General features: G+C 33.8%; 2 protein-coding genes and 1 non-coding gene across 3 annotated transcripts; 1 reads left to right on the forward strand and 2 right to left on the reverse strand.

The window, feature by feature from the left end:
- Positions 1-328: 328 nt before the first annotated feature.
- On the reverse strand, positions 329-402 carry TRNAT-AGU (transfer RNA threonine (anticodon AGU)). The gene has a single exon. It is a non-coding gene; the product is annotated as a tRNA-Thr (tRNA).
- Positions 403-905: 503 nt separating this feature from the next.
- LOC102609009 (uncharacterized) lies at positions 906-5,892 on the reverse strand. The gene is made up of 7 exons (XM_006478842.4): positions 5,606-5,892; positions 5,342-5,432; positions 4,658-4,773; positions 4,400-4,459; positions 4,251-4,316; positions 1,333-1,532; positions 906-1,143 (listed from the first exon to the last, which is right to left on the reverse strand). The coding sequence occupies exons 1-6, from the start codon at positions 5,660-5,662 to the stop codon at positions 1,341-1,343; spliced, it is 582 nt and encodes a 193-aa protein (XP_006478905.1). The 5' UTR covers positions 5,663-5,892; the 3' UTR covers positions 906-1,143; positions 1,333-1,340.
- Positions 5,893-10,743: 4,851 nt separating this feature from the next.
- On the forward strand, positions 10,744-12,150 carry LOC102609299 (anthocyanidin 3-O-glucosyltransferase 7-like). The gene is given in 1 exon segment (NM_001320060.1): positions 10,744-12,150. A coding segment is annotated over 1 exon segment (1,407 nt).
- The last annotated feature ends 73 nt before the right edge of the window (positions 12,151-12,223 follow it).

The raw sequence follows: 12,223 nt of genomic DNA on the forward strand, positions 1-12,223 counted from the left end.
AAATAAATTTCAATAATTTATAAGATGTTTACGTTTCACCATTTCTATGAACTCAAGTGACTGTAGTTAGCATCAAATTGAAGTAAAAATGTATTTCCGTGTAATTTGGTAGTATTTTTTCTCCATTTTAGGAGTTGGGATTTTTGAGTTTATTTTTTTGAAGATATATAAATGTTTGCATCTTTCAATTCATTTATAATATATTTTATAACTGTAATATAATTAATAAAAAAAATTTGTCACCTAAATTTTTTAAAAAATTTTGAGTCATTAATTAACCATTTTAAAAAGACATTTTTCCAAAATTTTTCATTTTCTGAAAATTGATTGCTCTCGTTGAGAGTCGAACTCAAGACCTCCCGCTTACTAAACGGGTGCTCTAACCAACTGAGCTACGAGAGCTGCCATTGAAGGTGACTTTCAAATAGCACTAAAAATAGCTGCCGGGTTATGCATTTTTTCACCAGGACACAACCCGCGCAGTTAAAAATATCTTCGAACTTTTTTATACAATCTACCTTTCTATCAAACAAATGGATCTTTTTCACCTTTTTGACGACAAAGAAGCACGATTATGTCATGTTTTAATCGTGAACCTGAGCTCCACAGATTAAGCCTTAAGGTATTGTTGACTTTTTATTCAAGGGATAAGTGATCCCCAAGAGCCTAATATTTGAACAAATTGGTTTTGAAGCAAGTATAGGAGGATAATGCTTTTGAGATGGATGGAAAATGTGTGAACTCAATCATCCAACACATCAGTCACGGCTAACCCTAGAATAACCTAATTTACTTTAATGCCACGCAAGATTTCAAATGCGATTATCTCCCAGATTCAATTATCCTACACCACCACACTGGTAAGCACACGTGTCTGTGCCCGTGCGTGTGCGATTTAACTCATATTTTGAATCTTAGGAGGATAAAGGACATGTATTGAACCCCGAGTCCAGTTCACTTCAATATACATTACAGGAAGTCACACAAACAAGTACGGTCAAATGTAAGCACCCTATCAAAAGCTTCATTGGCCTTAGATACATACAACCCAAAAGAATTTGATTACAGACGGGACTTCCCTCCAGTAAACGCATGACTCAGGAGTTTCATCATTCAATCTACCTCAAATCCTCTCGTGTAAACCTGGAAAAACAAGTCAGGATTCATCATCAATTCAGTAAAAACTGAAGATTTGATGGAAGTAGAGAAAAAACCAATAACAATCACTTCAAGTTGTTTCGTTGTTGTTGGTTTTTTTTTTTTGGGAGGGGGAGGGGGGGGGGGGGGGGGAGGGGGAAGGGTAGGCTCAATGTAAGTGGTAAGATTTTCAACCTGGATCCCTAGAATGATGAGGTGCCCACTGAAGAGTATCCAGCAGCTCTCATCTCCTTAAGTGTTGAAGCCAACCAATCCAAGCCTTCGTAAAGTCCATCTCCTTTAAGTGCACAAGTCCCTTGAATATGCCATTTCCTGTTCTTGAGATCAAAGAGACCTAATCCTTCACATACTTCCATTGGGGTCATTGCTCCTTTCTGAACATAAGCATCCAATATATCAATAACTCCATCCACATATTACTTATCCACATACATTATAAACATGCTAATAAATTTTTGCAAGAAGCAATAGAGAATTTATTCAATGCCTTCACTCTCTCTATGGAGGCCCTAAATCTACCTCTGAAAATTGTTAGTTGACCTTTCTATGCCCCCTTCAATGGCAAACCTATTAAGTAAAGAACATTTAAACAACTATCAAGTCTTCTCAAATTTATAGAAACAAAACCCATTTGAGGCCATGGAATCAAAGGAAGCATCTTTATCTCTCTAATTCGTTTCCATTTTTCCCCTTCTAACTGATCTTGATGGACATACAATCAACATCATGATCAGGCAACTCAAGTCTTTTACGCTCTTTCTGATAAAAATAAGATATTTTAACAGCTTGTGTGCTCTTTCTAAGACACGATTGTTGATTTATTAATAAAAACCAAGAATGCCAAGTGCATATTAATTTGTGAACATAAAAAATGAATTGCATCAATGGGACATTGCACATCACTTGGGACTAATGTTGATAATGAGCTTATAAAGGACGACCTCCCTTAGACTAGCAAGAAGTCTTTTGAGGAGGCTTAGGCCCATACCAAGAACCAATTTGTGAGAGTGAAGGATGCATGCATGAAGCCCAAAGCGGAAAATATTTTGCTAGTGGGCCGGTTACAATCAAGCCAAGTCAGCAATTCAACTAGAGCAGAAACATGATAGCAATGCAATTACAATTGCCACTGCCGTCATCACACTAACACCCTCTGCTAGACCAGCATCAGCACCATCATACTCTCACCTTCACCAGTGTTGCAGCCACTGAAGGCTTTACAATCATCACAAAGTGTACCACCATCATCGCCAGACAACCAGCTGCAAAAAAATCTGCTGAGGGGCTGGAAACATACATTGATATCAACCCACCACAAAAACCTACAAACTCCTCCACTACAGCCTCACCCACCAACACAAGATGCAGCAAGATTTTCAGCTAGAAATAGTAACCTATCATACTTCTGTGTCAAACACATGCTCAGTTACCCTATCATTAGTAATAAAAAGCATATATTGAAAAAATGCATCCAACCAGGACTTAGGAATCTCAATACTACTCCATGGTTCCTTCTCGTTCGCATGGGTTCAAAAATCACACAAGACATAGGTGAACACTGGCTTTGAGATTCAAAGGTAAACTGTAAGAAAAGGAATACAAGCCGTAACTTTGGTAAGTCTACAGCCAGGTAAAGTTTGATTGATTTCCCTAGTAATTTGAATTTTGTGATTTGTGAAGCTACCACCGTGATATTTTATACAAATACCTTTGTATCCAGTATACAAACTGCATAGATTGAAGAATTCATAGAAAAGTTATCAGTTTTAGATGTATATTGTGAAGGCACCATATATGATTGACTATTATTATATGGACACATTGCAGATCTTCACATCTTGATAAAAAGCATCTACATCTATCAAGAGAGAAAAAAGAGAAGTATCCATTGATGAAGTTCAGGCCTGATTCTAACAGAAAAGACCATAAATACAGGTCAATCAAAAGATGAGCTGGAAATGTCACAATATCACCACAATCAGTAAAACAAAAAGGCAATATCCGCAGTTCAAATTAAAGAGATTTATACCTACATGTTTCATATTTCCATAGTTCCTTAAGATCTTAGATGACCATACCAAATAGAAGGCGGTATTAGTGAGAATTATTTGGCTGCTGGCACACATGATATCAGGCAGAATTCAGAGGCATGCTAAAACAGCAATTGATTGATCAACATGTTAGAACCCATTTTCCCAACCCAGCCTCAACACTTTCCCACTAACTAGAGCCTAGGATATATTAAGAAGACTGATGACGGATCAGTCAAACATGCAACTTACAGGACTGAAATACCCTTGCAGCACTTAATGCTTCCTCATTCTTGGCAATAACCCCAAGAAGATTCTTAGTGAATTATGGTCCAAACAAAAGTTAGCCTAAAATATTCTGACATATAATTCAGTGCACAAATACAATGAACCTTTCTAATTGCAAATCAAAGATAAAAGGAGATTCAGTTCATGGCTTTCACATGCGACAACGTCCTTTTATTTTGAAAAAAAAAGATTAATTTTGGCATTCATTTTGCTAATTGCAAATTTATAGTTAATGATGACATGCACTTTCTTTTTTATTTGATGTGTGTGCACAAATCCCACCGATAGTCTAATTGTCAAGAGGGGGAAGTTAGACAAAAAGAAAATCCAACTAAACCAAAGGTCATAGCTAAATGGTCTTACAACCTGTTAAAGCATGTTAAAGATATCTCTAAATTATTTCTGACCATTTGTCAATCATGGAACATGAATATGGCAGGAACTCAAACACATCAGGTTACACTAGCAATTCAAGAAGTAAAATCATTATGCATGCAAGCACACATGAAATCTCCAATCAATGGATGATTGACCACAGTTTTCGTATTTAGCAATATTGAATGAAGGCACAAATATGTCTTACGTGACTATGACATGTGCACTCGGTAAACTTTGTAAGACATCGGTAATAGGTAAATGAGATTAAAGCGTTTGAACTTCTCATAACAAACACACACACAAACCATGTATAGATATCCATTTTTGTCCAAAAAACAAAATGCCATTCCTGTTTATGTGCAAAATAGAAGACAAGAAACTATTAATAGAACGTACCATGTCCTGTTTATTGGCAAACACCAAAATGACACTGTTCAGCATAAAAGGATCTTTGATAATGGCCTGCAAGAAAATCGTTCAGTCAACTGGGAAATAAACACTCAAATTAGTGTATTTAGTTCTATATCTCTCCAAAAATTTACTACCTGAAATTCTTGCTTTGCTTTACCAATTCTCTCCCGGTCCAAGGAGTCAACAACATAGATCTGCATACACAAAGAAACCGGTATAAATTGCATAGGATTCTGTTGGAACCACCGACAGAAATGCAAATAAACATATAAACTAAAAGTAAGATGGCCGAGACCTATTGAGTTGAAAACTCAATGAACGCAAAATAAAATCATGGAAAAGGTAAAGGAGGCACCAAAATTCACCGCTAAATGCGGGAGACAAGTAATTACCAGTCCATCAGTGTTATTAAAATAATGCCTCCATAGTGGCCTCAATTTCTCTTGTCCGCCAACATCCCAAACAGTGAATATGACATTCTTATACTGAACTTTCTCGACATTAAAACCTTCAGGGGCAACGGAAAAAGAAATACTTGTTATATAAGTTTATAAATCCACTCAACAGGAAAAAGAAAAACACTCCCCACATCATGGCTGTGACTGAAGTCTGCTCTTAAACATATAAATACAAAACAATTAGACCTGCTGGAACAGCATGACAAAACCAGATATACCAAATTCGCATCAAGAACAACAACAGTGTTGGGATCTTTAGTTTCAGATGATTATCTTGCGTAGCAAAAAGAATGGTGAAATGAATACACGACAAATTTCTAGAATAATGCCATATATTAAGAGTGGTACACAAAGCGGACTATTTCAAATTCTTACCGTAAAACTGAAGGACAAAATCAAAAAATTACAATAATTTTCAGCATTTTTTTTAAAATTTTCAGGACAAAATTAAAAAACTATAATAATTTTCAGTGATTTTTTTTTTTTAAATGCATAAACAATAATGACCTTAACCAATCAATTTTTGGCTAATAAATTGATAAAACGATTCAATCTCGGAAATGAAACAAGCTTAGAGATTAAAAAAAAGAAAAAAAATATGAAATAAAGAGCACGAACCAATAGTAGGAACAGTAGATAAAACTTCACCAATGTGCAGCTTGTACAGTATGGTTGTTTTACCCGCAGCATCCAGACCTAACATCACAACCTAATCCAATCCAATCCAAACCGATATCGCATTAATTAATTAATTACTCATGCACGTTGAACTAAATAATAAGCGAATGCATAAGCAAGGATTGCATTCGAAAAATTAAAAACACACAAACCAAAATCAAAATAAAAACCAGAGCCAAAACCCTAGCCAGGCTTTATTTTTACCCGCATCTCACTGTTGCCAAAGAAGACATCAAACAGTTTGCGGAAGGCTTGACCCATTCCCCGTCCCTTTGAGCTTGTTGATGATTTCTCTTTTTTTTTTTTTCTTTCTTTTGAATTTCCTCTTGATTTCGCTTTACAATCGACCTTTAAACTAATTATGAGAATGGATCGGAGATCAATTTGATACAAACGCAACTACCTCTGCGTTTCCTTTCACTCGGATCTTTCTTTCTACGCAACGAATGAAATCAGCACATTTTGATTTTCGTTTTATAATTTTATTATTAACTATTATTTTAAAAATTAAAATTTTATTAGTGTTATTGTTTTTTAAATTATGATAATTTTCGGAAATTTGACTACGTTGGCGATAGACTGGACTATCGACACAACAATCATCGGGAGAGACTTTTCAAGTCATGAAAAGTAGATCATCTTCCTGTGACTTTGCAATTCTGATCCAAATTTCTATCATAAAAAGTCCAAGATACCCCTTCATTGTATGAATAATTTTTAATTTTAAAGAAGAAAATAAGAAAGGTTACGATTAGGGTAATTTTTAAAAACTTTCCCTGAGGTTTGAGGCTGTTGTAAGTAGATGGTGAAAATTATTTTATTTGTAAAAGGCCCCCTACCGTTAGTTAAAATTTTTATTGACTAACTGTTGACTTTGAAAAGACAATATTACCCCCAATATTTACAATTCTAAATATTTACAATTTCATAAGTAATTAAAACAATTATTTTCACCATGATCAAGCTATTGATATTTCCTTAAAATCTTAAAAAAATAAAATTACAAATCTTAAAATAATTTTTTTTAAGTTTGTAATAAAATTACAAATCTTAATTATTTGATATAAAAATATAATTTTTTTTAAGTTTTTAATTTTATTTTTTTTAAGATTTTAAGGAAATTTTAACTGACTTAAACTATTATTGGGGGTAATATTATCTTTTTAAAGTCAACAGTTAGTCAATGAAAATTTTAACTAACGGTAGGGGGTCTTTTACAAATAAAATGATTTTCACCATCTACTTGCAACAACCTCAAAATTCAGGGAAGGTTTTTAAAAATTACCCTTACGATTAATTGCAGAGACCCGAACTCGCTGCCCCTAGTATTGTTTACATGTTAACGTGCCTCATGCCTGTAATTGAAATCAGTTGGCCAGTAAAGATCAAGGGATGACAAAAAAGTTTGGTTTACCCTTTCATTTTTACAGGTTTTGGTCCAGGTCTCTCACATGACAGCTTAGACAAAGGTTTAGTAAAAAAAATTGTCCGGGACAAGCTTTGCCTTCTATTTTTTTAAAAATAAATTTATAAATTAGAATAATAAATTTAAATTTAAAAAATAATAAAAAAGAAAAAGAAAACTTGAATTCTTAATTTATATATCAATAATGAATCAAAATACTTAAAGTTATAATATTAAACTCTCTTTTAAGTATTAATTAATTGAGAGAGTCCGTAAATTAGAGAGTCTAATACAAAAGAAATAAATCTACAAACTTTTATTTGCTTCATTTTCTTTAGTTATTATTTTAGTTTTGAAATATTTATTTTCTTTAACTCATTGTTAATTATAACAATTTGATTATTATTAACTCATTTTAAATTTACAATAATTTTTTTAAAAGATTTTAAAAAGTAAATAAAAGCTCAAGCGCAGCCCATACCTGCAGTGGGCCTGACCCAAGCCCAACCTTTACATTTTTACTCTAATGAGTTTGGGCTTGAGTTTGAAAAAACTCAGCCCAAGCTCTTAAATTGCCAACCCTAAAAGAGCTCATTGGTAGAGGCTTGGCAATTTTAACTATTTAAATAAGTTACAATTTACATGTTTGTAGTTAAATGTTATAATGTGCATCATTAGGCTATTGAAAAAATAAAATTACTTTTATAAAAATGATAAAAAAAAAGTAAATACAAATGATATTGGTGGTCATCATTTTCTAAAACTAATTATGTTTTTTTAATAGACTATTGATACAAATTATAAACAATATTTGTAAAATTAAATAAATCAAAATGTTATACTATTTTTTATATTATGATAGGGTAATCTTTAAAAGGGTGGCTAATAATTTCATAAACCCAACTGGAAAATAATAAAAAGGTTATAATTGAACTATATTGATATGTTTAGTAACAATGACCGAAACATGGCAACCCTAGCCAAATAACTCTTTGGTTGGGTGGGCTTTAGTTATGCTAAATGAACTTTTAATTAATACCTATTTAGCCGAAACACGGCTCCATTTGATATAACTTTTCAAGTAGAACTTATTTAAATAGAATTTTTTTTAGTAGAGTTTTTATAAATAAAGCTTTTATAAAAAAAAAATAGTTGTTTGGTTATCAATAAGAGTTTTTATTAAAAATTTATAAAATTACTTTAATAGGCAAGTTTTTTAAAGTTATATTATGAAAAGAATAAAATAAGATTGTCAAATAAATGAAGAATATTTTAGATATTTTAAATTTAAAAAAAGATTTTCAACCTCTATTCCCAAAAGCCCAAATTTTGAGTTTTTCTTAGTAAAGACCAAATATCTTATTTAAACTTCAAAATCTCTATTAGAAAAATAACCAAACAATAATAAAAATTATTATAAGAGCTTATGTGATTAAATAAGTACTTATAACCATTAAATATGTCATACCAAACATACACATCTAATGGTCATCAGTGCTTATTTAATCTCACAAACTCTTATAAAAGTTTTTGTTCTTATTATTTTTTAGTAGAGCTTTTAAAAATTAAATTTAAATAAGATATTTTGTCTCTACCAAGAAAAATTCAATTTTTGGGGTTTTGAGAGTAGAGGTTGAAATTTTTTTTAAGTGTTACAATTTTTAAAATATTCTTTACTCATTTGACAATATTATTATATTCTTTTCATAACACAACTTAAAAAAAAAAAAACTTGCCTGCTAATGCAATTTTATATTTTTTTTATAAAAGTTTTTCATTTACAATTAAATAACTAAATTTTTTTTTGGGTAAGAGCTCTATTTGTAAAAATTCTACTGACTTAATCTCCACTTAAATCAACTTTTCTTGAAAAATTATACCAAACATATCCTTAATATTCCTTTCAATTTCATGAGAGTTGTGATATTTAACCCCCTCATATATATTCAATAGCTCCCACTAATCATTTTTACGCCAATACCTATTTTATCCTTATATAAAATGACTTAAAAGGATAAATAACTTTTTAAGTGCACCCACATGATAGTTTTTATTAATATCTAATTTAACTAATCTAATTTATTTTAACTTTTTAAAAAGATAACTTTTTAAGTCATTATCTTTTCTCAAATATTGTATACTCTATTTTTGTAATCTTAGAAGAAATTAATTTACAGTACTCAATTGAGGATGATGAAAAAATATCAAATGTTTTTACTTTTATTTTTTATGGTTATGATAATGATGTATAAAATTATTAAAAAGAAAGAGAGAGATTATATTGATTATGAGAGTTCTTTTTTTTTTTTTCCTTTCTAAAATAGATTATATAAGCTTTATATGGTGAGTGCTTGAAAAAAAAGATTATAATAAAGATAAATTCAGATTTAAATAGTGTATTTAAGAGATAAATTAATTTCAATTCTCATTTGTGCGCCGATCTGCGAATTTTGCTGCTCACTCTATTGCTCGAGCAGGATGTTCTATGTCAGGTCCAAGAGAGTGGAGTCATGTTCCACCTCTGTGCTTATTAAAATATTTGTAATGCTTTTATTTTAATGAAAATTTCCATTTAAAAAAAAAAAAGAGATAAATTAATTTAAATTTTTTTAATAAAGTTAATTCAAAAATAGAGGGCGGTGAGAAATAATAAGAGCGTCAAATATTATCACCCCTTCCATTAGTCAGCCGAGGCCCAACTGTGACAAGATGAGCAAAAATCTTGAAGCATTGGTAGACCTGATACCAAGATCTTACGAGGCTGGTTTCATATTACTGAATCCATTGCGGTTCAATTTGTCAATCCAGCGCTTGTACTAATAAACTTTCGTAAATCCGGCACATTTTCTCATTTGATATTAGACTTTACTGTCCTTACGAGTTCCGTTTAAAGATTACAATACTTTTATCCGCTCAATTTATATCTGCTCAACTTTACCCTTAACTGTTACACTTGGTCTCAGGCCAAACAATTTTATCTCCAACTAAATCTCTATGCTGACACCCCTCAGTCCCACTATTCAGCCCAGGCCCAAGAGCCCCACTACTTCCCTTCACGTGCCATTTGCATATTGCACCTTTTATTTATTTATTTATTTTTTTGAGAAGGACCTTTTATTTTTCTTGAGAAGGGCAAATCCGACCCCCCGATGTCACCCAACTCTGCCTCTAGAATCTAGATTGTCAAATTTAAACAAATAATGAATAATTTTGTCAAAGTAATGCTGCATATTTTTAATTTTTTATAATTAAAAATTATTTTAAATAATGTGACATTTATAAATTGTTTGGCAAAAATAATATAATTAATTCACTTTGATCTTATAATAAATTACCAACTAATAAATGAATAAAATATCATTTAAAATCAAATTTAAGACAACAAAAAAGAATTTAAATTTCTATAGTTAACAAACTTAAAAAAGTTGGTGGAGTGAGCAGACAGCTGACAACGTGTGAAGTGTGAACCCCCATACCCTGCGTTACAGAACCGACCACGTTACAATCAAACCACCAGTTTCCGGTTACATTGTTTTTTAAGATCGTAAATCAACCACGCGTGCCTGCATTAACTAAGGCCTAAGAATTTGTCGTCAACTAGTAGTCCAAGGATGCGTCACCAAATCAATTTGTACGTTTGAAAAACAGTGTGATTTTTTATTCCCTTGAACTAAACTAAATTCAAGTATAGAGAAGTTAAATTCTTTTCTTTTTTTTTTTTTTTAATGGACAAGTTAAATTCTAACTGCATAAGGACCGTCACTTGATGCCTTTTAAAAAATTCTAGTTCTAGAAGACGTGAAAGCCAGACCTACAACCCCTAGGTGGTTGCAATACTGCGTAGATAATTATGACATTTATTTTTTCAACTATAAAATAAAGATGGGGGAGCAGCCAGCCAGAGCCAGAGCCCAGAAGCAGCAACAGATTAACAACGATGGCTCAAACGCAGTCTCAGCCCCGACCTCACATAGCTGTGCTGAATTTCCCCTTCTCAACACACGCCTCGTCCGTTCTTTCAATCATCAAACGCCTCGCCGTCTCGGCACCAACTGCACTGTTCACATTCTTCAGCACTCCGCAATCCAACAAGGCCCTTTTCTCCACTGGCCAACAGCGTCATCTTCCCAGCAATGTAAAGCCTTACGACGTATCCGATGGAGTCCCGGAAGGCCACGTGTTCTCCGGGAAGCGTCAGGAAGATATCGAGCTGTTCATGAATGCTGCTGATGCCAACTTCAGGAAAGCAGTTGAGGCAGCAGTGGCCGAAACTGGCAGGCCCTTGACTTGTTTGGTAACAGATGCTTTCATTTGGTTTGCTGCAGAGATGGCTCGAGATTGGAATAATGTCCCTTGGATTCCATGCTCGCCCGCTGGCCCCAACTCTCTTTCTGCTCATCTTTACACTGACATTATCAGGGACAAAATAGGCACCCAAAGTCAAAATCAAGATCAACAACTTATTCACTTCATTCCAGGAATGAATAAGATACGCGTCGCCGACTTGCCTGAAGGAGTTGTTTCCGGAGACTTGGATTCAGTCTTTTCTGTTATGGTGCATCAAATGGGACGTCAGCTACCCAAGGCAGCTGCTGTTTTCATCAACAGCTTTGAAGAGTTAGACCCTGAGTTGACAAATCATCTCAAGACTAAATTCAACAAGAAGTTTCTCAGTGTTGGCCCTTTCAAGCTACTACTAGCATCTGATCAGCAACCGTCGTCAGCAACTGATTTGGATGATAAATATGGTTGCCTGGCGTGGCTGGACAAGCAGAAGAAGAAACCTGCTTCAGTGGCGTATGTCGGCTTTGGTACAGTGGCAACACCATCCCCAAACGAAATTGTGGCAATAGCAGAGGCCTTGGAAGCAAGTAAAGTGCCATTTATTTGGTCACTGAGACATAGGTCGCAGGCAAATCTGCCAAATGGGTTCCTGGAAAGGACAAGATCAGATGGAATTGTGGTGGATTGGGCCCCCCAGGTCAATGTTTTAGCACATGAAGCAGTTGGGGTCTTTGTAACACATTGTGGTTGGGGCTCAATCCTTGAAAGCATAGCTGCAGGTGTGCCGATGATCGGGAGGCCATTCTTTGGGGATCAGCGGATTAATGGAAGAATGATGGAACAAGTATGGGGGGTTGGTGTCGCTGTAGATGGTGGAGGGATTTGCACAAAGGAAGGTTTACTCAGCAGCTTGGATCTAATTTTGTGCCAAGAGAAAGGAATCAAAATAAGGGAGAAGGTTACAAAGCTGAAGCAACTGTGCCAAAATGCAATTGGTCCCGGTGGAAGCACCATGCAAAATCTTGATGCATTGGTAGACATGATATCAAGATCTTATTAGGCTTAATTTTATGTTGATTGGCCCATATGTAGTATTGATCCGGTGCATGTATTGAGCTTTTGCCCCGGCCTGA

This window comes from Citrus sinensis, chromosome 3 (assembly GCF_022201045.2).
Source record: "Citrus sinensis cultivar Valencia sweet orange chromosome 3, DVS_A1.0, whole genome shotgun sequence".
Classification (NCBI taxonomy): domain Eukaryota; kingdom Viridiplantae; phylum Streptophyta; class Magnoliopsida; order Sapindales; family Rutaceae; genus Citrus; species Citrus sinensis.

Coding starts and splice junctions, on each gene's coding strand:
- LOC102609009 (XM_006478842.4), bottom strand. CDS start 5,662: ATGGGTCAAGCCTTCCGCAAACTGTTTGATGTCTTCTTTGGCAACAGT. Junction 4,460..4,657: donor TTAATAACACTGATGGACTG/GTAATTACTTGT, acceptor TTGTGTATGCAG/ATCTATGTTGTTGACTCCTT. Junction 1,533..4,250: donor TTGCCAATAAACAGGACATG/GTACGTTCTATT, acceptor GCTTATGTTCAG/AAAGGAGCAATGACCCCAAT.